General features: G+C 41.3%; 2 protein-coding genes across 2 annotated transcripts; one reads left to right on the top strand and one right to left on the bottom strand.

Annotated features, from left to right (window-relative positions):
- Window positions 1-5,317: 5,317 nt before the first annotated feature.
- cplx2a (complexin 2a) lies at window positions 5,318-10,514 on the top strand. Its single transcript, XM_068751332.1, has 3 exons — window positions 5,318-5,373; window positions 9,046-9,224; window positions 10,323-10,514. The coding sequence occupies exons 1-3, from the start codon at window positions 5,343-5,345 to the stop codon at window positions 10,512-10,514; spliced, it is 402 nt and encodes a 133-aa protein (XP_068607433.1). The 5' UTR covers window positions 5,318-5,342.
- A 2,448-nt stretch (window positions 10,515-12,962) lies between these two features.
- tmod1 (tropomodulin 1) lies at window positions 12,963-24,038 on the bottom strand. Its single transcript, XM_068750554.1, has 9 exons — window positions 23,895-24,038; window positions 21,687-21,843; window positions 20,997-21,113; window positions 19,230-19,319; window positions 17,895-18,025; window positions 17,456-17,563; window positions 16,967-17,110; window positions 16,499-16,643; window positions 12,963-14,603 (listed from the first exon to the last, which is right to left on the bottom strand). Exons 1-9 carry the CDS (start codon window positions 24,015-24,017, stop codon window positions 14,545-14,547), a joined length of 1,074 nt encoding a protein of 357 aa, XP_068606655.1. The 5' UTR covers window positions 24,018-24,038; the 3' UTR covers window positions 12,963-14,544.
- Window positions 24,039-24,890: the final 852 nt, after the last annotated feature.

Below are 24,890 nucleotides of genomic sequence, written 5' to 3'. Positions count from 1 at the left end.
TGTTTGTAAGGGGACAGCTTTGGAGCAGTGCTTGTGGGCAGTTACTTTACTGTGCATTATGTAGCATTATGCAGCACGAGGCTTGTTTTCAGGCATTAAAATAAATCAATACATAATGCAATAAGAGTTGTGAGCGATTTCGGATAAGTTAGAATATGGTTCAAGCTGTGAGCTCTGGAGACATGACAAACTGAGAGACGTCTGCCTGTAGTCTTTACAATAAAACGTGCGGCTCTACTTCGAATTGTCCTCTGAGTATCTGACATTATAAGAAGTCTCAGTGAATGACTTGAGGCGGGCTGTCCGCTGCTCACCCAATCAGAATGAACTGGGAATGATACTGGCGTGCAATTAGAGACCATTTTCCCATTGGCTGAACAAATACAATAATATTTTCTTAACTTGTGATGCTTGGTAGAGCCGAGCGCAACCCTGTCCCTACATTAAGATCAACACGAGTGAATTGCACCATCCTTAATATGAACATTAACACAACCTCAGAACATTAATTTGCTACAGCAGTATCATTTGATGCTGATTTAATGAAGTTCATTCATGTTTATCTATCTAGTTATTTACTGTGGTGAGCAGATAACAATGAGTTAAATTTCAATTTTTGGGGACTGTTCTTTTGTTTCTGTGACAGCACTGTCTTCTCTAAGTCTGGCAGTTGTGAGTCACAACCTGTTGGGAGTTGTGGGACATACTTGTATAAGTCAGACAGATAATCAGGTATCCATGAGGTCATTATATGGCATTCTTCTAATCCCTGAGCCAGTCAGTCAGTCAGTCAGTCAGCTCACTGCATGAAGCTTTGATGTCTTTTACGCATTGCAGCAGTACACACCTCCTACTCCTTTTAACTGGGACTTCAGAGGTCCTCTTCGAATTGATGGACAAACACTCTCTCACACACACACACACACACACAGCATCCTTCCTTTCTTTCCCTCTGCCTCCTCCCTCCTTCTCTCTGGGGACCTCAGAGTGCAGCAGGGATGATGGACAGCAGACTAATATCCAAAGCTAACGACGCCTCCCCTCTGACTTCACAGAATAGACTGAGAGAGGCCACTCTGCCCTTCACTGGGAAGGAAGATGACCCACTATACACTACAGAGGAAATGCCGGCAATCATACCACTCAATAAAACCTGACGGTAACTCTATGAAATTGTGAATATTGCAATCTCTAATTTTAAAAATAAACGCCTTACTTTGCACGAGAAACATAAGCGATTTTAAATTTTCTATTCATTCGAATCAACCAAGATATGACAATGACATGACAGTACATTTCAGAGAGGCTCAAACATTCACCGTTTACTCCAATAACATCATATAGCACCCATTTAAAATGCACTTTAAATGCAGTAGCGCATGCTTGGACTGCAGCAGTTTCAAATTGATGATGAGGGACATGCTTTCCAAAGACCAGGGTCCGTGACATTGTCTGTATAATTTAGTGTCCTTGTGCAGAGTCAAAAAGGATGAGAAGGTGAGCAGGTCTGCCATCATTATTATGACATCCATTTGTAGTCCAAAAGCTTAGAAAAATAATGTTATTTTTGATTTTGCTGTGAAAGTATGCTTGTTCAAATAAAATACAGACGGCTAAATTAATCACACACGGAAAAATGCCAGAAACAACAAAGGCGAGAAAAGCATCTCATCACTTATGAGTGTCAGTGACTTGCAATATGTATAATATTTCATCTTGACAAAAAAAAATATTACTTTGTGTGCCATCGATGACTTTTCTTTTATTCACCTCTCTCTCGCCAAGTCTTAGATTTCTGTTATCGTTCTAAGGGCCTCTAAATTAAGATAATCCGATAGTCAATTCTGTTCAGGACTTTCAGAACGTCTTTGTTAGCCTCTCTTGTTGCTGTCTTCTCGCTTCACTTGCAGTTCTTTCATGCTGCAATGTCCCTGAAGACTCTATGATACTATGACAGCTCACCAAAAGAATGCTGTTACATTACTGTACCTTGACAAGAATAGGCCACTCAGTAAGACTCTACTAATGCAGTCATGTAAATCGCTGCCTTTTTCCTACATCCTGTATCAAGTAATGATTTGTAAAATTCCATGTTGTACTGTTTAGTATATATTTCCATTTAAAACCATTATATAGTACGGTATGTGTAGCATACACTATAAGCTTAGCATCAAAGTATCCAGTATTTGCTCATGCCAGCAGCTGCAGTATAGACTAGTAGCGTATTTGTTTTGGCACACGCTATCATATGATGCAATGTTTTTTTTTTATTCTTACTATGAGTCTAACAAAGCTTGAACAGCAACAATAAAATCATATTATATCAGAATGCTATTACATATAACACACTGGCAAAGAGTGAAATACTGTTGGTATTATAGTACTTCATAATTTGGCAGATTTGAAAATGTCAGTTCTTATTTGGAGCACTTTTTGTCACAATTTTTGTGAACAATGTTGTAAAAGACATTTAAGCACAGAGCTTGTACTAAAAAAAAAATCACCATACAGGAATAAAAGCTAAATCTAGGGAACTGTCTTTGAAAACAAGAGATTGTAAATCATAGGCACATAAAAAGAATAAGAAGGAAAAACCTATTGTGTAGTGATGGTGGACAGTCAACGGACAACAACAACAACAACGGTGTACGTGTGCTTGTCTGTGCGAGCATCCACACTATTGTTGCTTCTGACCTTTCCAGGCTATAAACAATGTGATTGATGATTGTGTCAAAGTGTGTTGACTGGACACAGCCTCCTGGGTCTTGATTAATTGATGGGAGTTGCAGTAGTTTAAGCCCCCTGTGATCCTCTCTATGCTCTATTGCCAAACCACCTTACTGTGTGTGTGTGTGTGTGCGTGTGTGTGCATGAGAGGTAACGTTACTATGAAGTGGAAAGGCAAGGGCACTTGCAGGCGTAAAAAAGGCTTGATTTAGAGCTAATAGTTTAGCTGGATCTCAGGAATAATGGCAGGCTGAAGTGCTATTCTCTGCCCCTTTTTATTCATCCGCTGTATCTTTGTAGTTCTGAGAAGGTTCTCCACTGTCGAAACCACATCATTGGATGTAACAACTCATCTGCACCTTTTGGTATGAGAAGGTGTTGGACAAGGAAAACACTCTTTAAGGACTGATTTCAAACATTGTGTGCCAAAATGAGATCGAGTGAGGAACTCGGAATGATCCAGAGCTCGGTTCAGATCCCTCTCCATTCAGTTTGGATGATGTGTTACCTAGAAATCTCAAATTGATATGAGCACGATTGAGCATATGTGCGTGAAGCATTTGACGTACGAGCATGCAAACATACATGCAATAATTGCATGTTTTTTTTTTTTTTTTTTTAGTTTTCAAAGCAACAATTTCTCTACCAGATCAGTAATGCCTTCTAAATAGACAACAAAAGAAACCTACATGCAGCATTAATGAAGGACTCATGGACTGTCTCGGCATGAAAGGAAACCATACGAAAAGGATGTAGGATATGCAGTTCCAAGCAGTCCTACGGGTTTATTTGGGGACACTTGAAACATACTTAAATAGCTTTATAGACATTTGAATGTACTTGATTATTTTATAGACATAGTAAAAACTAAATATCTTTTTTCTCTGTCGGTGTGCTCCCTCTCTCCCTACCCCTATCCCCTCTGCATGCTCTCAGCTCGTCCTGCAGGAACAGACTCCTCTTCCTCCAACGCTGCAGCCCTGAATCTGACACAACTGGCATGCCTGCAAACTGTGTGCCGCACGTACCGTCAGACGCTTGGACACAATTAGACGCACAACTTGTGATTTCTTCTCTCACCCCCACCCCACACACACACACACACACACCCGCTACAGAGGAAGGAGCGTCTTTTGGCATTGAAAAGCTTTTTTTTTTTTTTGAAAGATAAAGACTTGGAGGAGGACCTAAATAAGGTAAAGGATAATATCCGAATGAGAAAAGGCTGATGTTTGTGTCCGTGGCTTTATCGTGCTGGGACCGGATGGTGATAAGGTTGGTGCACTCGCTAAAAGATGCTGATCCCTCCGTGTGTACTTTCGTGCGCTGCCTGCTGCGCTTTGCGCATTGATGTCTGGAAACAGTATGTAAGCTCGAGAGTGTATATTAATAGAGCATGCCCTGTTACTGTGCTGTAACCGCGCTGAATTGACGCACCGCATCAGAAGCACGGAGTTAATACTGTCAAGGTTCATCCGAGGGGAAGCTGCTGCTGCTGCTGCTGCAGCCGCTGCAGATAGAGATGATGAAGATGAAGGAAATCAGGAAATGATTAACGAACGTTCCATCTGCATGCTGCAGATTGCGATTCTCAGCCAGTGGAAATGATCCGGGGACAAAATAGGGGAGGTGATAATGAGTGAAACAGTCCAAGTTTCAGGAGGATCATAGAAAATACGCTAATAATGGGGGGGGGGGGGGGTATGACTGATAATCATATCATAATAATATAAGTTGGGGAATATGAATTCATTATGATCCCTGTAATTCTGAGAGAGATCTCATTGTAATTTTAAAATATATCAAGGACAAAGTATTTTTAAAACATATTTACACAAAGTCATATAAAAAAAATAATTAGGGAGCAGCACTTAAAAATCACAAGACAAAAAAAATCAGGTTACTGGAGTCAAATCTAATGTAAAGTTATATTGTGAACTATAGATTACAGACTATAATTTCCTCTTGTAAGACCTTGTAAAATAAGATCTTTTTAAAGTCATTTTTCATGTTCTCTCGAGGAGCGTCAAAAGGTATATGCTTCACTTGCTCATCCTTGACCCTGTCTTTGTTTGCCTACTTGCAGTTTTTAGTTGGGGAGTTATTTCTATGAGGATAAATCACTAAAGCTGTTGGGCAGAGTCAGCATAAATTATGATGCAAGCTTGGTTATAAATCAAGGGCACAGGTGCATCGAGAAAAGTCATGAAACGGCATTATTCCAGAGGACATTTTAACCCTTCAGTAGACGCAATCACACTCTGCGGTTCTCAATTATTTAGATTCATTCATCAAACATAACATTTTTAAATGATCCAACTCGGGGGGATCATATTGTGTCATTTCAAAAAGTTGGAGAGATTTAAATGGGGTGGTTTCCTCCACCCTGCAAGCATCACATGCTGAAGGTCGTTTCTTGTCTGCATCAAGCCTCTTCATCATCATCATCATCACCACCACCACCATCCTCCCACATCCCATCAAACTCTTGTATATGAGCTCTGTTCCATGTCCTAACGGTGATATTCACTCGCTAATTTCTTGTGAATTCTGTCCTCCAGGTCTGTGCCTGATAACGTGACCAGTGAGGGAAGAGAGCACGGAACTGCTTCATCATGAATTTTGTAATGAAAGCTGCGATGGGAGGTGAGTAGTCTGCCAGGCTAGCGGTTGATTTAACAGCACTGCAGTCTCAGGGATTTAAAGGGCTGTTCAGCAGCAGTTGCAGGTGCATTTTTGAACCAGTAAGTGGCCTGATAGTTATAAGGATACATGGCTGAGATAATTCATCCTGCACCAACTGTATGATTTTAAATGTCCCTTGCACATTTCCTCACTGTGTAGTTCTTTTAAACCTCTTCAGAAACCTGCCAGAGATGAGCATAATGTCTTTAAAACAATGATCTGGTGACCCAGTCTAGACTGGTGTGTGAAAAGGAATCTGAATCTGTCATTTTTCAATTCTGTTGTAGTTTCTTTGTGATCAGTAATTCCTAACATTGCACCTGCAAACATGGCTGGGATAGCTGGAACACGACAGCAGTACAACATTTTATTTTACTCAGTGGAATATAAAGAGGGCTTTAAAAAAAAAAAACAAGAGAAAAATATAATTTAAAAAGTGCACCACAAAAAATCTAAAATATAAATTTTATTCTAATAGCTGAAATCTATTGAAAAAATGAGGGTGTCTTTTCAACCAATAGAAAGACAAGAAATATGACTAATAATTAATTCTTAAAACGTTGGCCCTGCAAAGCCTTCAGGTATTATCCTGAAGAATTTTATTTGAGCCATTACTTGACCCCTAATTAGTCTTTATTATTGCCCTGTAATTCATCCTTCTTGTCAGCTATTGCTTTAAGGGGAATGTCAGGAAAATGGCACCAGTAATTGTAATGCAGCAATAGCCCACACCGGTCATTCAGGAGTGATACTGTGGCGTTGTTCAGCTTACAGAGACATTTACAGTCAGGCCGGGGAGTTCAACATGAGCCCCCTCATTGGAATGCAGGTGGTGTTGGCCCTGCCTCGTTCCGCCCAGTTGCTGTGCCCCGAGTCGGCGCTCTGAATCCTTTAACTAACTGACTGCTATCCTTACCGCTCGCCTTTCTTTGCACTCATCACTTATTACAAAGAATATTCACAAATACAAAGGAGAATCATTGAACGAGTGAAGCACGCCAGCAGCGCTCGGCCATCTGGCGTCAGCATCTGCGAGCGGGTTCGCGTGCTCGCATCTAAAATGTATGTTCGCATCTCAAAGCAAAAATATTGGTTGCAGACTGGCTTGTATCTCTGAACGCTCGTACGTCAAAGCGCTCGTACGTCCGCGACCTCTTTCCACAGATGTGTCTAGAAAAATGCTGACAGGGCGCGTTTGAGCTCGAAAGCTTCCTGTGGGGGGGAATCTAATTATGAAATGCTATGCTATTAGCCAGGTAATCAATTGGTTACATTATCAATCTCATGATCTTGCCAGCAAGTCAATAAATCAATGTTTGGGAAGTTTTTTTTTAATTAATTTAGCGGCATTGTTTGGAGTGCATGTGGTCAAAGAAACAACTGGGATGTTTGCTGCTTGGCTTAACCTTTATTTAAACCTTTTTATTAAAATCTGGTTTCATTGTCAACTTTAAATAAAAGTCAAAAACTAATATTCTTACTTATGACTATAGACTACGGACAGAAAAAAAAAAGATCAACTTGATTGCAGGTTTTTTTCTGGATAATGAACTATGGCCAGACATAAAATGGTCTGTGGATTTTTCTATTTGCTTACCCCTTAATGCATATTCGGCACCTACCCACCCCTAAAATCTGACATCAGTATGGAGGGAATAGTGAGCAGAAATGTCAATAAGTGAAAAGTAAGGTTCACAGGATTAACACATTTATTATCATGCAACACCTGCAAATGTCTTGTTTATCTGATCATTGTATGATATTTTGAACAGGTTTGTATCATCACGCTGTGCTAGAAGGATCTTCTACGGAGGTCCTCGGGGACAAATTTGTAATGTGTTATTTGTGCTTTTGGATACAGAGCAAAATTGAATTGACTAGGGGGGAAAAAGAGAGTAGACATTATTTGGGACAACTAAATCAAATTATAGAAATGAGAAGTGCCACTGATTCATTTTCTCTCTCTTGTCTAAAACATAAAAGATTTCTGGATAAGCGCTCTAATGGCTTGTTAGCACTGTGCCGTAGAGTCTTAAAATAAACATTGAGTGACCCGGTACTGATGAACACTTTGTTGCCGATTCAAAGAAAAAACACCAAACATTTCCTTTTTCATTCTTTTGGAGGCAACACTCACAAAAACACTTCCAATGCAACCCCTTGCCAATATGTTTGTGTTTTCCCCGTGGAAAGGTTCAGCTGCGTTGGAGAAGTCTGTCATGCTGCCACTTGCAACAGAAAACAAACACAGGAGACCAGAATGGCTGCTGCCCACAACATGCACAATATTTGACTAACTTTCTCATAGCTACATCAGCAACGTTTTATGAAAGTGGAGTAATTTTGTTTGACAAGTCATTAAATGTCCTCGCCGGTAATGGTTTCGCCTGCGTTGGTTTGTTTGTCGTTCTGTTTTGATAACTCAAAATGTTCCAAATGGATCTTGATGAAATTCACGAGAAATGTTGGAAATCTTACCAGGAACAGTTGATTGAAGTTTGGTGATGAGTCTTACATTTTAACATTAAGACTCCGTTTGTGAGGGTTGCAGTCCTGTCGAACTGAACGAGACGCACCTGTTACACATCTCGCCTAATCAGCTCCATCATCTTGGGACCCGACTCTCCGGACAGTTTTCTGTCCTCTCCTCTCTGTTTCCTCAGTATTTTCAGGCTCTCCCATTCTCTGTGTCATCCCGTATTCCCTAAAGTAAAAAAAAATTAAATGGAAAAGGTAAGGTTACCCAAACTAGAAAATAATGTAGTATATGTATACCGGTATGTGTCATGTTTTCCTCTAGTCACTTCCTGTTTTATTTTGTACTTTTTACCTTGTTCCTGGAGTCAACTTTACACTTCCTCCCCATGTGTGTCCCACCTCAGTGATTGTCTGCTCCACCCTAATGTGCTACACCTGCGCTCCAATCATCCTCCCTTTGTGTATTTAAGTTGTTTGCCTCCCTGTTCTTCTTTGTATCCAGCGAGCAGCTCCGCTGTGCTTTCTGGAGGCCTTGGTGTTTTGAAAATGAGTTTTAAGTTTTGCCCTTTTTCTGCACTTCTGGAATAAATACTTTAACTTCATTGGAGATTGTTTGGAGTCCTGCTCTTGAGTCCAGTGCCATTTCCCCTATTAATAAATAAATATATATATATGTGTGTGTGTGTGTGTGTTTGGCAGTATGCTGACATTCTATAGATAACATGTAAATAGCTAACAAAACAGAGGACGGCTATTTATTTTAACGGAAGTCAGACATCTTTCTCCCTAAACGGGAGGAAGACAATACACAAACCTCTTCTGGCAAAGTGGAGATAAGATTATTGCCATAACAAAAAGGTTATTTTGCGGGAAAATAAAAATAAGTCATTAAAAGGAACAATTCACCCAAAAATGACCTTTATATTGTATGAGAAATGAAATAAACAAATAGATATATAAATCTATTTGGCCCTGTTGTTCTTAGCCACCTTCTGTGGTATGGTCCGCACAAGGAAACACATGTATGTCTTGTGTCTGTCTGTCTCTGAATTTTACAGGTAGTTTACTCGATAGTTTGAAATCTCAATCCTGACAGTGTTCCAGAGCTGCCGCCGGTTTATCAAGTATTTCCCTGTTTCTCTCCCTCTTTCTGAGGCGGTCCCCCTGACGTGGGCAAAATGCTGGGTGGGGAGGAGAAGGAGGAGGACCCTGACGCAGCGACGAAAGAGGAGGAGAGACAGGAGGCACTGAGGCAGCAGGAGGAGGAGAGGAAGGGGAAATATGCCAAGATGGAGGCTGAGAGGGAAAGCATGAGGCAAGGCATCAGGGATAAGGTATGATGAGAATGACAGTGACAGACAATATGCTGTGTCAGTAAATAATCCTGTCAGAATGAAGCAAGCCAGTTGGGAGCAATGCAGACAATACAAAGGAAAATCAAAGGAGGAATACATTCAGTCTCTTTCTAGCATTGGCTGCAAACAGAAATCTGAAATGGAGAGAAAGGCAGTCGAGAATTCAAAATCGCTTCACAGTCAATGAGAAAGTTTGATCATTTTGGATGCTGTCCTGCCTTTTGATGATGAAGCGGAAAGGCTTCACATCCTGGCTGCATGATGGATACACTTTTTCGTTTTTTTAAACAGGAGACTTGTGTTGAATTATCCACTATTTTATGTTATTTTTAGCTTAAATCAGTGGCTCATCAGGTTTGTGACAGCTTCTTCTACAGCCAGAGCCATCACGCCAGATACTGTGAGAAATAACCACACTACAGCAGAAATCTGTAATTGTACTCTGTGTTTGATGTATTGAATGTCCAAACTAAAGAGTTGACATGGCCAACAGAACAGATCTGATTTCTCCTCATATTGGGAAATCCAATGCCACATTGGAACAAGGAATATCACCGGTCGGACATAGGAAATTCTCAACAGGGGATATTTCATTAGGTATTCCATCACGGGATGGAGTATCCCCCGAGTCACTGTAAAGTATTTGCATGAACACAAGCTAGAAATAAATAAAAACTTTGTCGTAATGAGAACTCAAAACATATATTTCCTACCTTTCCTCATATACTTGTACAGTTTGTCAAAATAAGAATACACAGTTAGATATAGCTATTATAGAATAGACAGAAGACATGATTAAAAACATTATTTGCTGCATTTGAAATATAAAATTTGCGAAAAACTAAATTGCAAAAGCCGCCTATCCAGCCTCAACCTGTAGTAGACGGTGAAGAGCATCCATAACATACGTGAACTTATGATGCTGTGGCAAATCCATGTTTTTAGCATTGAATGTATATTCATTTGACATAAATAGCTTGTTGGCAACGGAAGCAATAGAACTCTACTTATATTTCCTCTGTGGGCTTAATCCTTTCAATGTCCATTGATTTCTGTTTCTGACGTTCCTGCCACCAGTATGGCTTGAAAAAGCGGGAGGAGGCCGAGGCCGAGGCGGCGGCCGCTGCGGAGGAGACCGCAGCCGGCAGCTTGACCCGACCCAAGAAGGCAGTGCCAGCAGGCTGTGGCGACGAGGAGGAGGAGGAGAGCATCATGGACACAGTGATGAAATACCTGCCTGGCCCCCTGCAAGACATGCTGAAGAAGTAGGCTAGCCTGCTAGCTACTGCTAACATCAACAAGCTTACACAATTCACAAAGTTGGCTTGAATCTGGATCTTGTGTTCTATAAATAGATAAAATTCAGTTTGATCCTGGACGGCCTTTTAATTTTTAGAGGAAATCAAGGTTTTTGTTTGGGGGGGGGGGAAACAAACCAGATGTGACCCACCGGTGTGAATTGAAGTCACGGTTGATCGACCAGGTTAACGTTATCTTGACTGAGATTAGCTGTATTACACTAATAAAGCTAACAACAAGCAGAGGGGCGAAAACAAAACAAAAGGTTAGATGGTTTATCCTTCCAGTCTGAGACATTTTAAACTCCGGGTTTTCATGCAGCACTGAAAAAATATATCCTTGTTCACTCAATTGTACATAAATTAATGACTACGGTACATTACAAGCCCAAAGGTGGGCAAACAAACTTAATAAAGACACTATGTGGAAATGATTATGCTAACTGTGCGTCTGTCTCTAAAAGTAACAACAATGTGATAACTTGAAAAGCCATATTTTAAAAAGAGAAATTTAAAGACTGTACTTTTAGTTTGTGCTCCTACAAGCTACTGTTTTGTGTTTCACCGTGTCTGGAATTTATGTCAAACCTTTTGCACACAGTTCTCTGTCAAACCTGCTGTCCCTTCCACACTCAATGCAAAGTACTGTGGCATTCACGTAGTGTCGTGTTTATAAATGTCCCCTGTTGTCTCCTTTCCCACGTCTTTGCATGCCATTTGTCTGGAGTGTTGTGTGAATATGTACCGACTCACTCCCTTTTAGCCTATTCTTATCATGCAAAAAAATAATATGGCAATAAGTATTACGTTTGACTGTGTTTTCACTACCGTGTTGATATAATCAATAATAATAATAATAATAATACTATCACTAGGCCTGATAAAAATATATATGTGTATGCATTCAGGAAATGTTATTTCCAAATTTGAGTGTGCGTGTGTGTTTTTTTTTTTGTCTCACTGTTTTGATGAAGAATGACGGTGTAGCTGTTCATGCAACAGCCAAAGCTTTCAGCCATAAATTCAGAATTTACAATATATGTACTATTACAATCAGGATCTACTACTCGTGAGAGACTATTGAATGATTATTGTGATCTTAATGCTATAATAAGCTGTATTTTACAGGTGAGTGAAGTACAAGTCTGTATTTTGCATAATGTAAGGATCTGCAAGAAACACAAACACACAGTTTGGCAACAGCTTTAGGTGCTTTGGGGGTAAGTGTGAAGAGGGTGTAAAGTGATGCTTTATTCAGTTCCTCTTAATAGAAAGAGTCGCTAAGCGTTGCGTGTGATGCCATATGAGCAATAAAGAAAGGATCATGTATGTTTTCTGCCTGGGATTCAATAAAGACATAGAAACCTTGTTCACAGTATTTTTAAGAAGTGTCCTGTTATTTTCCGTGACTTGAACCAGGCTGTGGAACAGATGTGGAAAAAGCAGGTGAACCTTTCAGTAGCCAACACACTTTAGTCCTCGTACAGTCTGGGCAGGAGGCGAGCTCATCGCAGGGCCACACGGAAGCCAAACAACCATTCTCACTCACATTTACAGCTCTGCTTCTGGACTCTTGCATTAACTACTGATGTGTAGCACTGCGGTAACCGTTAATAGAATTCCAGTACATTTGATTTAAATCAACATTGAAATATTTAAATAGTCTCAGGAGTCTGAGACAAATTGGTTGCTGAACATGACTGATGGTTCGTCAATCATTCTTCCATTATCTAAAAACGCACTTTATGTTGGATTTTAGTTGATTTTGATATATTAAAACCATTTTATATAAAGTAACTACAGTAAACCAGATAATAGCTTAAAGATAAAATAATCTGCGGAGCCTCGATTCCTCATTAATTTCTTACTCATTATAACGCAGGCTCGGTTAGACGTGCAACACTACCCTTAGCCGCTAGAGGACGGTATAGGAAGCGATGATGATGATGTTCCTCTACTATACCACAGAGTGTCACTGTTGTTTATTTTAATATCAGATACTTAACAAACTTAATAATGTAAAGCTTGACGGTGCAAAGATCCAAAATAAATACAAAAATTTGAGCTTTTTCTAAGTGCCAGTGAATGTTTTTTAGAAATATCATGTACACTTAACTATTTCTGATTAAATGCAAATGAATGAATGTTGAACTAAATTACAGGTACCAGTTTACAGTCTCATTACAGCAGAAGATTTTATTATTTACTGGTATTACTTAACAATTCATTTTCTTTGGATGGAGGAGATACATGGACATATTTGAGGGAGGACATGAGAGTGACTGGTGTTTGGTGAAGACGATGTGAAGGACAGGGTGAAGTGGAGAAAGTTGCTTTGCTGTGACGACCCCCTCTCAAGGGACAAGCCGAAAGAAGAAGAATAACTTCACTGAGATTGTGTAAATAATTTTCAAGCTTTATTTACTTCATAAACAAAAATCCAATCAACAAGGTGGGCTGTCCAACACAAACAGCGTCAAGCCCTAAAGTATCAGAGAGCACGACACCAACGAAGAAGGGAACACAAAGACTCAGCGGCAGAAATCCCCGTCCTTTTTGTTACTTTTACATTTAACTAATTGTTGTGCAAATGTTTACATCCAAAATGTACCGTTTACTGTATTAATAAAAGCATCCACAGCCCTAAAAAGAGTAATAAAGCAGCGGTATCTTATCTGCCCTTTAAATAGGCTGTCATTTGTATCTCTAGGTGTGATTAAAATTAGTTGCTGCTTCGATAGCAGCTATTTCCATTTTCTACTGTCGGTATTAACGCTGTTTATCATCCCATTATTATCCTAATCACGTTTCTTTACCAACATGTAACTGCAGTTAATGACACAAGCAGCTATTCAGAGACATGCTTTTGCTCTTTTCAACTCTCACGTGATCGATTCAGAGGCGTTATACGGTATTTCAGATGTTCAGTGAAACAGCTGCTCACATTTCTTTTTATTATTGACTTTGGTAAAAATGGATCTGTTTCATCTGTCACATTTAAGAAGATCTGTGTTTTTAAATCTGTTTCTCCCGCACTATCACTGAAATACTCGAGACCTGAATCTGGGCATTACTGGGAAACCTGGAATACACAGAAACACCCATTTCATTTTAGCTCCAGTAAATAAAAACAGACACATTAAAAACCAGGCAGGGTGGAAGGCGTAACAGAAGTTCAATCAAATCCTTCGTTACTGCACACGTGATAAACGTCTGAATCACATGGTGGCTGGCAGATTCTTGTTTCAGTAAATAAAACTTGAAAGGTCAATTGTCATTCCCAGGTCGGAGGAATGCTGGGCAAATACATTTTCAGACCAATCTCACACCGGCCAACACAATCATCTGGATATCATGAACTATTTATGGCTTTTGGCTTTCCTCATGCTTGTCAAAAAAATAAATATATTCTGCTTATTGTGACAAAATTCCAACAGTTGCCATCTGTCCATTGCTGCCAAACGTGTAAAGCTTAATAGCTGAAGGTAAAGTCTAAAACACTATTATGACTGAATAGGAAAAGGCACAACCATCAGGTCAATAACGCAACATTGCATCTCTGAGGGTTTTTTTTTTTTAAAACCTTATAAGGCAACCTTGGAACAACATCAGAAACTTCTGGAGAACAACAGTAATGACAGCACAACTCATTTACAGCATAACAGTAGAGTTACTTCAACTCAATCAATAAATCTATCAAATCAATGGACACAGATATTGATAAAAGTGTACCGTCACCTTATTAATGGGGACTCTGAACAATGTCAAGTTTTGCATGCAAGATCAGAAGGACGCTGCTGTTTGGTCCAACTGGATCCTTCAATATCTAACAGTCTTAAATGGGGGGAAAAAAACAGCTCAGAGAATCCATCCGAACCACAAATAATTGACCCTGATGTGGTGGGAAGAATCTTCAGGGTGGGCCATCGATGATGTGAGGCAGAAGAGGGTGACAGGACGGGGTTTCAAAAAAAGGAGTTGACGGAGGGAAGGCGTGGTTTCTACACATCCGTCCGACACTTTGGTATGAGGGGTCCTCCCTCAAGCCTTCTCTTTCTTACTGCAGACGGAGAGGAAGGGGCAAGACAAAGGGAGAAGAGATGGAACGGCAGGTGAAGAAGGAAAGAGAGGGGGAAAAGATAGGAGAGAAAGGGAAGAGAAAGAGGAAACATTGAGAAAGGCAATGCACGATGGTGGGGTTTGTCATCCAGATCAAAACAACGATCAATGGCGACTGCAGTTAGAGCAGAGAGAGGTGCAGGCCCGTTTTATTTACTGTACGTGGGTGGAAAGAGAGGCAGCGGAAAGGAGGAAGATTCAAGCTACAGCATTGTGTCGACAAACGGCCGCAACTTGAAGGGAAAACAAAGTAAAACAAAGATATCGAAAAGATGGATTCTGTAATTCTGTAACCATGGGGACCAGGATAAAACAAGATGGAGGCCCCTACTCAGTCCCCCATTTCTCCCACTCTGTGTATTGTTTATGCACCAAGCATCGACAAGGTAACTAAAGAACAATTTCTTTAGTTACATCAAGCAAATCACCACAGAGTCCACCTCGAGACTTTTGGACCATTGAGCATTTGGGGCCCCAAAGCAGAGAAAATACTAGGAGATGATACAGACACGGCAGAAACAGCAGCCTGGGAGCTTCGGAGCGCAGCCAAAGAAAGATAGGACACCCCATAACGACTACAAAGGTCAAAGGAGGGACTCATTCTGTCCAATCAGGGCGCACAGTGGTTAGAACGTGGACATACATTATTTAGCTGTAGGTTTGGATTTGATTTGCAGTCTATCTCTCTCCCTCACTTCCTGTTAGTTAAAGGCAAAAAGGCCTTTAAAAAAACACTAATAATTGAAAGAGCTTCTGAGTATTACGGTCAGTATCATATTTCTTGCATTGTAGGGCAGCGTTTCTTCCATTTGTGTCTGGAAATGTAGAGAAATTGTAGCAAGAAAGAATACACAGCAGCTGTGGCCGGACAGCAACAGAGCGCTAAATTTAGGGGGACACTGTCGGGACGGAAGCGAACCAGAGGCCACTAGAATGTGAAGAAGAAGGAAAGCGAAGCATAAAGAAGTTCTCAGAGGAGTAAGAAAGGTGGTGGCAGAGCTTTTTTCGATGGCCTGGAAAGGAGCCAGGTGACGTTGGCAGAAGAGAGGCGGGGCTTAGCGGCCAAAGAGGGTTTCAATTCCTGCTTGAATTTTGTACTTAGTCTTAGACTTGAACTTTTTCCCGAAGGCCCTCTCCAGCTCTGGGACAGACAGAGTGAGGGTGACGGAACCATCCGACTCTGACCTGACAACTCGGGCTTAGAGATGACACGGGAGAGGGGGGGGGGGGGGGGATTTCAACATGATTATCACACGTAAAGTGAACTGCAGAGTATAGAATCAGTGTAAAGAAAACAGCCCATATATCTCATCCATCTCTCATCAATAATGAACTTCAAACTGAGCCTCTTATTAAATTCAACAGCAAACTTCACCGAAACAAAACGGTGGCAAAGCTTGTCGAGTCCGTGTTGAAGCGTCGGGGATTCTGTTGCACTAACAATGAATCACAAACAGCTTCATTTTGCTCACACTCTTTTCTTAGTGCTGATGTCATGACTTAAGAAGCTGCTGCTCAGATTGGCCGGGCCGTTCTGGCTGCACCGCCGAGTTACCAGTTGATTACACTCTGATTTAAGCAGAAGCAAAGAGATATAGCGATGATAAAGTGTCCGCGCTGACGCACGAGACTACCAGCGCCGCCAAACACAACACTTCCTGAAAGAGCAACAAAGGCAGTCCATCAGATACTCCAGATGTACCAGAAAATACCGCTTCAAGTACAATTTACGACCTTTGGTCGTGTTCTGGATTCAGATTTACAACGTGTGTCTGCTTTGAGGACTCAACACTGTGTTTACTTTCAAATGTGTGTGTGTGTGTCTGTCACACCCACCCAGATCATTGTTGTTCATCATGGCGTTGGAGCCTCGGAGGCGCGGCCCCTGCTGGGTGAAGTGATATCCAAACTTCAGCAGCGTGGAGTTTTTCTCCAGCATGCTGGCTATCTCCATCTCTACCTTGTTTCCTAGTGGCTGGCTCTGTGGAATGAGCGATGGACGAGGACGGCCAAGAAGACGTGCGGAGATGAATTATAAAGGGTTACAAACAAGAAGATTTAAGGTGTGACGATCACGCGGAATCACGGAGGAGGATGGGAGATGCATCGCAGAGCTCAGATTCATTTAACAAGCTGAACCACCGAGTGACCAGCGAGCCACACGCGTGCAGCTGTGCAGCTTATGACGCATCGCTATTAGGATGAAGTGGCAGAGATGGCCTGTGTACACTACCGGACACCCACGCTCGCCTTTTTTCCATGGCTGGCGTGCATGAGTGTGCGTGCATTCTGTGCAGCTGGTACCTGATTGTCTATCTTGAGCTCCTGCAGCGTGGCGTTGAACTGCAGGGACTCTATGAGGGCGAGGATTCCCGTCCCTGTGATGAAGTTGGACTCAACGTTCAGGCTCTTCAGCGTCGTGTTCGCCTTCAACATCTCCGCGATGGCCTGAGGACACAAACATGTACATGCTGAACGACGAATCCCAGTTGCCTTGCTGCCCATGTGTTCTTCAGTCTTGTCAAAAGGGGGCGCACGTTAACGTAAAGGGACCTCGTGGGGACTGAATGTCTTAATAGATAGAAAAAAAAAATATTTAAAAAGATTTCCGTAAATGAGGATTTATAGTAAAGGAAAAGTTCATCCAAAAATGAAAAGTAAATCAGTATAGTTGAAACTATATGTTTGAATGAACGACGACTGAATTGTCATTTTTTTGGAAGGTGACTCTAGTTAAAGTCAGTAAAATGGATTCTATGACAAATTGTGTTCAAAGTTCCGGCCGTGACTTACGAACGCTACGGGGTCATTGCTCCTGGTTCCCACGATGCTGAACCTCTCCACCACCGTGTTCTGCACGAGGGCCTCGGCGTAAGCCCTCAGCGTCTTCACGGGGATGTTCTGGGTTTCAGAGAAAGACGAGCAGGAAGATACTACAGCTCATTAACGTCACGCAAGATGTCTGTCGTTTCACTCATTTCCCCTTCGCTCCAAAAAAGGAGAAAACAGTTGCTTTTATAGGTTCATTCCAAATTGTTCTGTTTACTTGTCACTTCAAAATGCTCCTTATATGTAAATGGTGGAAACAGACTTCATCTGGTTCACGAAATGCTTCAAATGTGTTGCTTAAAGCAATATTTGCTGTTCAACACACATTTCTCTCCCCCCCCCCCCCCAATTGTATATTTACAATGTATATGATCTCATTTAAATATCGGTTAGAAATAGTTACTCTGATGTTGTTGAGGTTGACCTCAACCAGGTCTGGGTCGTTCCTCTTTACTCTCAGCAGGGTCTCTTCGACATCAGTGGCGTTGGGCTCTTCGTCAGGCACTGGTTTATACTGGGTGCACTGGATCACACCTGCAACACATTAATACAACGCATTCATGAACGGCAGCAGATCGAATCTGACAGACTGGTCAATTAATCTGTACATATATGATGTACCGGTATGTGGCGACAAGATATACGTGAAGGATACATGGTGCATTATGCAAATCAAATAAGCTGTTTAAAGTCCCATCACATGTGCTGAGATAAAACGGAGCAGGATGGTTTGGAACGTCGAGTCTCAATATCAGAGGCAAAAAAAAAAGCTTTCACAAATAAAAGTTGTTAGTTTAGCAATCTGATCAGTTATAAACTGATCGGGGATGATTATTTTAATCAGTAAGATTTCAATGAGAAAAACAAGAAACCATTTTTTTCAAAGCTTTGCTAAAGCTTTGTTGTTGAAATTAAATTAATTAAAAATGCAATTTGTATTTCCCAATGCCGATCGAAAGTCCGGTGGAGTTTCTCGGGTTAAAAAACCTTTCTGGGGGGGATTTAACAAAAAACAGCATGTTCAACATTCTACAAAATCTGCAATCAAATCAAATGAAATCTTCTACAAAAATAGGGACTTGAGACACGCGAAACAACAAAAAAAACAACCAAAATGCCTCCAGAAAGCTGATCGGAACTGGGGATGCAGGAGCGTGAGAGCTGGTAGATCTCGTCATGAGGCGCACACGCTTCCACCTTTATGAAGATTTTAGCTTCTTCTGGTGTTTGAGCATTTCAAAACAGATCTGTAGAGTGAAAAGCTTCACCTGATCTTCCATGAGCACGGGGACAAGGAGTCAAAGATGATTTTTTAAGGTGGAATGATCTTTAATGTGTGTGTGTGTGTGTAATAAAGGTAGCATGAGAATACCATGTAGTATCTCAGATTATCTACAAGTGTCTGCAAACGCTTAGCTTTAGCTTTAAGATGTGTTTCTGCATGCATGGAAATCAAACAAAAGGAAGCCTGATCCCATCATCTTCGCTAAAATAAACCAGCATTCTGCCCTCATGAGATCATTTCACTTGATTCCAGTCCAATTCATCTTGCTTTCGACATTCTCCACGGATGATGCCGAACGTTCTTCGAACCGGCCGGGCGATCTGCTTTATTTCGGCAAACTTTTACACGTTTTGTGAAAGCCCCTACCGCAAAACGTAGCTGCGATTGGAGGAGTGAAGGGAAATACATGTTTTATTAGATGTGCGAATTAAAGCAATGTGTGTGCGCCCATACTGTTGAGGCCTTGCTTGTTGACTATGGTGCTGCTGGCCAGAGCTTCATAGTACTGCTGGTTACTCATCAGGGTGTGCATCCCCAGGATGGCTGCAAGACAGCAAAGAGAACAAATGAGCATGGGAAACTCAGAAATAGACAGGGAAACAGGGAGGAAAAGAGAGAGAGAGAGCGAGAGAGAGAGAGGTTCAAAAGGAATGCATGTGGTGATTTGTCCAGTCACAGGCCTTCAGCGGGCCACCATGCCAACACAGACAGCACGAGCCTGACGCTTGTTTCAACAATCAAGCGGTTGCATTCTGTGAAGATTCGGGTACAGCGGTTTTTTAGACAAAACATATCCCGGCTTCTCATCTACTGTCCCAACTGAGGCCTTGCCGCCCCGCCTTCCGATTACAGATCCGCTTCGGTCCATCTGCTGCAGCGTGCACGGAATAGATGTGGAGGTGCGAGGGCCGTCGGTGTTTAGTCAGTAGCGTAGCTGAGACGCTCCACGGACGCTTTGTAAAGAGAATCATCGCATCATCTGTTTGCCAGGGAGAGAGGCCGAGAGCACGAGTAGTTTCATAAACAGTTTAGAGAGCGAAAGCTGTCCTGAGTGGAAGTGGGGTATGATACCGAGCGGCAGCGTCATTCGATTCGATTTCTACCGAGACGTTGTCGGCTGTGGTGCTGGTTAAAGCGGAATGTAGCATTTTAGAGTTATCTTTCAAGACAAGACAAGTGACATGACAAAGTTGCAACGCATGCAGTACTTTTACTTTACAAACTACACATTTGTTGGAAAAATATAGACTATTAATTAAAACTACTTTAAAGACAGACTTCAGCTAAGAAAGCCAAATGAGATACGTGCAACATTCAGTAATTCCTTTTAATTAATTACTGTTTTTTTGTTTTTACCCATCACATATATGCAGTAACATTCATGGGAATTCCAGTATACTGCATGTACAGTACAGATGACCTGCTTCTGTACGGCTATCCTAAAGGTTTCCTTGGCAACAGCTGACCCAAAATATGTATTTCATCATTTTGTTCTCAACCTGATGCTGATGGAAATTTAAGCTTCTGAGGGAGAAGGAGCTTCAGCTTCAGTTCTTTTTTTGAGATGCTGAGAAGTTCTTTTACTGGGACACTCCAAAAATATTTTGTAGACAATTAATACATTTTGTTTTGGGTGAGCTGTTCCTTTAACACAAGCCAAAAACATGAACATGACAAAAACAGAATGACAGGAATCAGAATCTTCACATGCGAAAACAAAGAACTGCGTGCAGTCTGCAGATACCCAGGGTGGCCGTCAGCTAGCGAACAGAGATATCCAGCAGGGATGGAGAAGATGGACGGACTGATAGAGGGAAGAAGGGAAAGGGTGGAGGAAAGATAGGAGCACTGGAGGAAATGGAGAAGATTAGAATATGATGGTGTTTACAATGATTAGTGACAGAGGATGAAGAATAATCAGCTGAACGTTCATCATCAGATCAATACGAACATCAATCATTCATTCATACGCATGTGGGCATGTATGTTTTTGTTCATGTTCAGATTCAAAATAAAGAAATAATATATATTCATAATATTCTTTTGATTAATCGTAATTTTCTTGCAAAAGAAACGTCCTCTTTAGTGGAAGAACATTTTGATGAAGGATTAAAAGTCATTGTAAAAACTGTTAAAACTGATCTAGTGCTTAAAAAACCCAACAACAACAACACTCGAACATCTCTTTGGAGAGACATGAGCAGCGTCTGATTACGTTACCTGCGATATCACAGAGTTCGGCATCAGAGGCACTTGCCAAGGCTTCTTCGAGCTCCGGCTCCAGAGTCACACTCTCCATGATGGGGTCCACCATCTTCTTAGGCACAAAGGCTTTCCCTACAAATAGATGACAGGCAGGGAAAGGGTTAACACACAGACTTAGACGGCTGTACGTTTCATTATATTGTTAGCCTAAAATGAAACGGGATTCTTGAACGGATTAGTTTCCTCTTTACTACCTGAGGAAACAGATCCAGTTGAAATCGGTGTGAATTTTTGCAAACAAATCGATTTTGTTTTTGGACCCTTTCAATAAATATCTCTCTTATAAAAGAGGTTCTTTTTTTTGCTGGCCTTTACCAAGACACCCTACGATTAGTAATGATTCACCTGACAATAATAATGATACCAATGTGAATCCAATTGCTGAATGTTTGTTTTCATGCTTAAGGAATCTAAAAATAGAGATAAAATAAATGCAGGACAATCATTTTGGGGGGACCGAGGCGCTTGGCGGAGGTCTGCGCTCTCCGAGTGCTTTTTGAGTTTGGATTGTATCAAAGGTTCCCTTTTTCCTCTCTGACCTCATAAATCAGTGCACCATTCCGTGTTATTTAGCACTTTGCTCGAAGCTGTGACACGAGGATACGAACCCTGACAGTGGGTTCACTATGAGCTACAAGGACATACCCCTCTTTTCCCCGGTGAAGGGCACCAGGTCTTCTTTGTCAGGATCCTCTTTGGCCTGTTTCTCCAGATGGGCCAGCAGGTTGTCTCTCTGAAACGTTCCCGTTGGGGCTTTCTTTGTCTGGTCCTTCTGCCGCATCCCAGCAGGCAACAATGCATTCTAGAGAGGAAAGTGCATCATTTGAAACTGAGAAAAGAGTTCAGATGTTTTTATTTGCCTCTCTTCTTGTCTCCTATCATAGTAAAGTAACCTTCAGTGCAGAACGACAAAGAATGACTCAGTTCAGGATGTCATTCCTTCCTTTCCTACAATAACGCAAATGGAGAATCAATCCATTCTATTCTATTCTGAATTGGTCAATAAGCCTAAAATAAATCCAATTATGTGAACAAATAAAGACTTTCATTACATTTTGCAGACAATACAATCAAAATGAACACTGCTATGGTGTAATTGCCTCTTTTTTTTATTCCCCAGGATGATAACGCACAACATATACCGGTACACAATAAAAGTATTTGGTTAATAGCAGAGTGAGATGAAAAGGCAGATAGTGTGTCTTTGCTCTGGTCAGTGTTTCAGTCACAATCTCCCCTTCAACCGAGGACCGAGATGTTTCCCAGAGCTTTGCTGCTCACCGTGTTATTTTCAACCTCGAACAACATTCAAAACCAAGCTCTTTGTAAGTGCTACTTATAGCTTCCTATCTTATCAGTCCTCTCAACACTGGGAGGCCCCTCTCTCCTCAGAACTCTGAGTCTGTGTCACCCTTTGCCTCGTACCCTGCCTCTGGTCTCTGGACAAGCAGAGCGATGGAGAATGCGGAAAGGAAGTGAAGAGCTGTGTGCAGGCGGGCTGGAACGGGTGGAGGAAAGTATCAGGTGTGCTCTGTGATAGGAGAGCAAGGATGAAGGGAAAGGTCTAGTGCTGATGAAAATAAGTGCCTGCAACAACTGTAAAAAATAAAAAAGAAGCTATGTTGTGTGTGAATCAATACATATAAATAGCAGGCTGCAAATGAAAACAATGAGCTGGACCAGGCTAAAAATAAAAATAAAATAGATGAGTCTGTAAAGTATGTACATTTTCCTTCCAGAGTGAAATCTTCTCATTAATTTTCATACATTGGATTTATATGAATTTCTTGAGATTGAAATTTGAGCCCTCTTATCCAAATATTTCAAGTTACAACCGAGGATGACGTCACAGTGTCCAAGAAAAGGTTTGTCAAACACTTCAACCGTTACGTACGAGGCAGTACTGGATGTACAAAAAAAAAAACCCACACGCACAATGTTCTTATGATGATTGAAAATACATTTGTCTTCCTGCAACAGCTGGCGGACGTGCTATATATGATCTTTTGTCATGAGGCGAAGACTTACTGGAACTGATGTGGGAAGCCTTGCTGGGAAGGTTGTGGTGTGTTTCACGGCACAGGGGCACTTAATTCTTGAGTAACAGGTTGCCCTCATAAACAGGCACAACTAAGAAAAGCACACCAACCATGGCCTGTTTATGTCGTCAGTCCCTTTAGTGATGCACTGCTCACATCGGTTTCACACACACACACACACACACACACACACACACGCACGCACGTTCTAAAGCCCTCCAGTCAACTCCTTGACATTGAGGGGAAGCGCGTCTTTTCTTTACGAGCACTTAGTGATACATCAGAAACCTATTAGAGCCGCTGCCTTCACTGCAGCCAATCAGTCATCGAAGGGTTACACAACAAAGCAACAGCAACTAAAACACCGGAATAACTGATGGATTGAGCCGTACGCAGCCACGCCTCAAAAAAATAAAATAATTCACGTACATTTTTATACAGGTGCTATAATTTATTTAACTTTTGTTAAATTCAGATTTTCTTTTCATGGAAAATGCAGGCGCATGTGTGTGCTTGCATCCATCAACTTTTTCTGGAAAAAAATATCAAACTTCTGAAGAAGAAGTCTCAAAATCCAGAAAGGCCAAGTGTATCAAATATGATCCATTTAGCTATGAAGGGTTAAAAAGCACTTAACACATATTTGACTGGCTTATCAAAGGAAATTAGCCAACAGCACTTCGGTTGAGACCACAATGACATGATGTGGCTGCAGAAACATAGACGGCTGCTCTCTGCATGGCCACGTAACGCTCCACAGACACCTACATCCCGACAGAAACGCCTCCATATGGAAGTTAAACGATAAACTCACGTCAGGATCCAGCTCCTCTAATTCATCCTCTAATCGCTGCAGCTCTTCTTCCGACAGTTTCTTCAGCAGCTCGTCTTCATCTATGTCCCTGTACTTCTCCATCTGATTCCTCAACACCGACATGATGGACAGCACGCCTGGAATCATGGTTGTGAATGTCTTTTTTTTTTTTTTTTTTGCAAAACTTTATTCTTATTTCTGCCATTTAGGGTGGCTTTCAGACAAATCTCACAAAATCAATGTCAGGTGATCAAATCAGCAATCATTAAACTAAACTTTCCCCACTCCTTTTCGGACAGATGAATTTGAATTCCATTTAGTTTTGTGGGTTTGAATTGCAGTGGGCTGATCCACTAATTTGGTTTATGTATGTTGTTTGTTTCTTTTTCTTTTTTAAAGTCTGAATAAAATAAATAATATTATTAATAATAATCTCATGCTGTTTCCACTTCGCTAGCGGTTTAGACCGAGAGATACATTTAAAGCAAACAACAGGGATGTCAGAGGTATTCAAATGTTCACTCACCTTCGTTTCCCCTCCAGATAAAATGCAGATCAGGAGCCTGCAAGACCCTGGATTCTGAGAAATCCCCCCCTCCCCCGCCAACTAAGAGGTAAATTACAGGCAAAGGCAGCCGAGGGCCTGGAACGCTCCTGGGAAAGCGTGAAACCTGGTAAAAAAAAAAAAAAAAACAGGCACAGTGAAGAGAGATTAATGGCGTCTCAATTAGAGTAATAGACAAAGTGAGTAGTGCAGAAAAAAAAGAAGCATCATATTGTACAGCGCTCAGATTTTAGAATGTCTTAAAAAATACTTTATACGGCTTCATGATCATGATGTTACCCGTTACCAACAACAGCTAGTTTATAATAGCAGCAAGTGTAGAATGAAATGCAGCTCCATGAAAGACAAACACAAGACGCCAAGCTCGACTCAAAACGTGAGAAGATGAGGGCCTTCAGCAGGGAGTTGAACATTTCTAGGCCCCCGAATGG

This window comes from Brachionichthys hirsutus, chromosome 17 (genome assembly GCF_040956055.1).
Source record: "Brachionichthys hirsutus isolate HB-005 chromosome 17, CSIRO-AGI_Bhir_v1, whole genome shotgun sequence".
NCBI lineage: Eukaryota > Metazoa > Chordata > Actinopteri > Lophiiformes > Brachionichthyidae > Brachionichthys > Brachionichthys hirsutus.
The sequence above is the reverse complement of the archived record's forward strand: the minus strand, read 5'-3'. Positions and strand labels throughout refer to the sequence as shown.